The sequence below is a fragment of the Hordeum vulgare genome, chromosome 4H (assembly GCF_904849725.1).
Source record: "Hordeum vulgare subsp. vulgare chromosome 4H, MorexV3_pseudomolecules_assembly, whole genome shotgun sequence".
Classification (NCBI taxonomy): Eukaryota; Viridiplantae; Streptophyta; class Magnoliopsida; order Poales; family Poaceae; genus Hordeum; species Hordeum vulgare.
In genome coordinates, this window is record NC_058521.1 from 63,167,506 (window position 1) to 63,170,800 (window position 3,295).

A 3,295-nucleotide genomic window follows, 5' to 3' on the forward strand; every position below is an offset into this window, starting at 1 on the left:
TCGTCGCAATCGGTTTCATTGATTAGACTGATGATCAAATTTGAATTTTGGAAAGTATCGGACGCACTACATTTTCAAAACGGAGGGAGTAGTGAGTAAGGATGTTAAGGTGGGGGATTACCAGTTTTGGCGGACATGAAGGAGGTGCGCGTGGTGCATGAAGAGGCGGAGAAGAGGGAGACGACCGGGGAGGTCGTGAATCGGCCGATCAAGTCTGCTGCCGGTATCGACGAATTCCTTTTTCGGATCACACCGGGTATCGATCAACGCGGGAGTTGAGAGTCAGCCAGTCGTCGGTGTGATTGCACACTGTATTAGCTCCCATGTGCGCCCGTGCATAAAAATATACTCCGTAGAACCTTGTGCTTTCGCCCTGCTTATTAAAAAGATGCACCCACTGGTTGTCTTTTCTCAATCAAAAGAAAAGAAAAGAGGCCAGGATGGCGAGTTGACCTGTTCTTGGAGCCCTTCTACACAAGATCGAGCACGCCACGCAATATATGGTTGGATAGGACCAAAGTACCTTGACAGTTGACACTGTGCACCGGCGCCGGGAGCGATGGCCGAGATCACGCCGGCGGCCACCTATGCTGTCCTGCTCGTCTTGTGCGCTTGCTGCTACCTGCCTCCTCCTACTGCTTCCCTCTTCTTCAACTACCCCACTTTCAGCTCCCAAGATCAGAAGGACTTCAGCATCGAAGGGGACGCCTCCTTCAGCGTCGGACGGATCGACGTCAGCGCCAACAAGTTCGCCGGCGGCATCGGCAACAGCGCGGGCCGGGTGTCCTACAACGCCCAGCCGATGCTGCTCTGGGACAAGGTCACCGGCGAGGTGGCCAGCTTCACCACGCGTTTCTCCTTCGCCATCGTCATCCCCGACATCAACAACAAGGGGAAAGGCATGGCCTTCTTCCTCGCCGGCTACCCGTCGGTCCTGCCGTACGATTCCTACGGCTTCGACCTCGGCCTCACCAACCAGAGCACCAACGCCACGGCGTCGGGCGACAGCCGGTTCGTCGCCGTCGAGTTCGACACCTTCAACGATACCCAGGTATCCGACCCCGACGCCACCTATGACCACCTCGGCATCGACGTCAACTCCGTTCGATCCGTGGTGACCAAGTCCCTGCCGAGCTTCAGCCTCATGGGGAACATGACGGCTCTCATAGAGTACGACAACGTCTCCAGCCTTCTGTCTCTGACGCTATGGCTGGACGACGGCCGAGGCCCGAAGCACAGCCTTAACTCCAAGTTTGACCTCAAGAGCGCATTGCCGGAGCAAGTCGCCGTGGGCTTCTCCGCCGGGACGTCGTCGTCCGTAGAGCTACATCAGCTAACTTCATGGTACTTCAACTCGTCCTTGGAACCCAAGGCGGTGACCGTCGCCCCACCGGTTGCGGTAGCACCACCGTCCCCTGGCAGTGGCAGCGGCAGCCACAGCTCGGGAGTTATAGCGGGAGCAAGCGCCGGCGCGACGCTGTTCCTGGTGCTCGTCATCGTCACAGCAGTAGTCTTGATACGTCGTCGTGGGAGCGGCAAGAAGAAGCGAGAGGTCGAGGAGGATGACATGGGCTCGGACGACGAAGACGGCGATCCGGCGGTGGAGATTGAGATGGGGAGCACGGGGCCGAGGCGATTTCCGTACCAGGAGCTGGTGGATGCAACGAGGAACTTCGCGGCAGAGGAGAAACTCGGGCAAGGCGGCTTTGGCGCGGTGTACCGAGGCAACCTGAAAGAGCCTCGCCTCGCCGTGGCCATAAAGCGGTTCTCCAAGGATTCGTCGATGCAGGGGAAGAGGGAGTACACGTCAGAGATCAATGTGATAAGCAAGCTGCGGCACCGTAACCTGGTGCAGCTCGTGGGCTGGTGCCACGGCAGCAACGAGCTCCTGCTCGTCTACGAGCTCATGCCTAACCGCAGCCTGGACATCCATCTCCACGGCAAGGGCACCTTCCTGACATGGCCGATGAGGTAAGTCGAAGAAGAGCTACTGATTGAAATTAACCAGCATGCATGAATCATTCATGTATCGAACTGTGTGGATGATTCTTGCTGCAACAACAACAGGATGAAGATAGTAACTGGGCTGGGCTCGGCACTCCTCTACCTCCACGAGGAGTGGGAGCAATGCGTCGTGCACCGCGACATCAAGCCGAGCAACGTGATGCTGGACGAGTCCTTCGGCGCCAAGCTAGGAGACTTCGGGCTGGCGAGGTTCATCGACCACGCCGTCGGGACACAGACGATGACCGCCGTGTCGGGGACGCCGGGCTACGTGGATCCACAGTCCATGATCACCGGCAGGGCCAGCGCCGAGTCCGACGTGTATAGCTTCGGCGTCCTTCTGCTGGAGGTCGCGTGCGGAAGGCGGCCGGTGAGTCTGCTGCATGATCCTGCCGAGAAGAACGGGCTGTTCCGGCTGGTCGAGTGGGTCTGGGACCGGTATGGCCGGGGAGCCCTTCTCGACGGGGCCGACGAGCGGCTCAACGGCGACTACGATGGGGCGGAGGTGGAGCGCGTGATGGTCGCCGGGCTCTGGTGCGCGCACCCGGACCCGAGCGCGCGGCCGTCCATGAGAGCAGCCATGGCCGTGCTCCAGTCCAAGGATGCCAACCAGCTGCCGGTGCTCCCCGCCAGTATGCCCGTGCCGACGTACGGGCCGCTGGTGTCTTTGCCGAGCGGGCTATCTTCGTTCAGTGTGACACAGTCGACGTCGACGTCGACAAGCGGCTACGGCACACACACGTCTACTTCCTCCGACGTGAGCACCATCGGTTCAAAGGATTCGTCCTCGTTACTGAAACATCAGTATTCATAATTTAGTATTTTATTAGTTCTTTACAGTCATGATTGAATGGGACAGCACATGTGCCGTTGAATTTTCTTCCCTGCTTTAATGTAATAGCTGAAGTTTTGTTTGGGACATGTACAATGATTTGATTGATTCGATAGTTTTCTCTTATTTTAATCATTACATGTAATTTAGATATAACAAAAAATATGTTTACAATGAATCATTTTTAATGTAATCTTTGATAAGTATTGGTTATTACTAAAAATGTGTCAAAATATATTGTGTTAAAATATCATCTTTTAAATAAGGCGAGTACTAGGCGTCGGCGTGTCGGCCTAAATTTGGGTTGGTCGCACCGCGCGCATCCAATACGTTGTGTTTTAACCGTCAGATCAGGATCTTCATCCTTAAAGTGTTCTTTTCTTTGGCATTTATCCTCAAATCACACGAGTGCGGTGCGGGACGAGACAGGATGATTGGCCTTTTCTTTGGCTTTTATCC

At 55.7% G+C, this 3,295-nt stretch overlaps 1 protein-coding gene across 1 annotated transcript; it reads left to right on the forward strand.

Annotated features, from left to right (window-relative positions):
* The first annotated feature begins 438 nt into the window (after nucleotides 1-438).
* Nucleotides 439-2,968, forward strand: LOC123447888 (L-type lectin-domain containing receptor kinase IX.1-like). Its single transcript, XM_045124603.1, has 2 exons — nucleotides 439-1,971; nucleotides 2,068-2,968. The coding sequence occupies exons 1-2, from the start codon at nucleotides 560-562 to the stop codon at nucleotides 2,816-2,818; spliced, it is 2,163 nt and encodes a 720-aa protein (XP_044980538.1). The 5' UTR covers nucleotides 439-559; the 3' UTR covers nucleotides 2,819-2,968.
* Nucleotides 2,969-3,295: the final 327 nt, after the last annotated feature.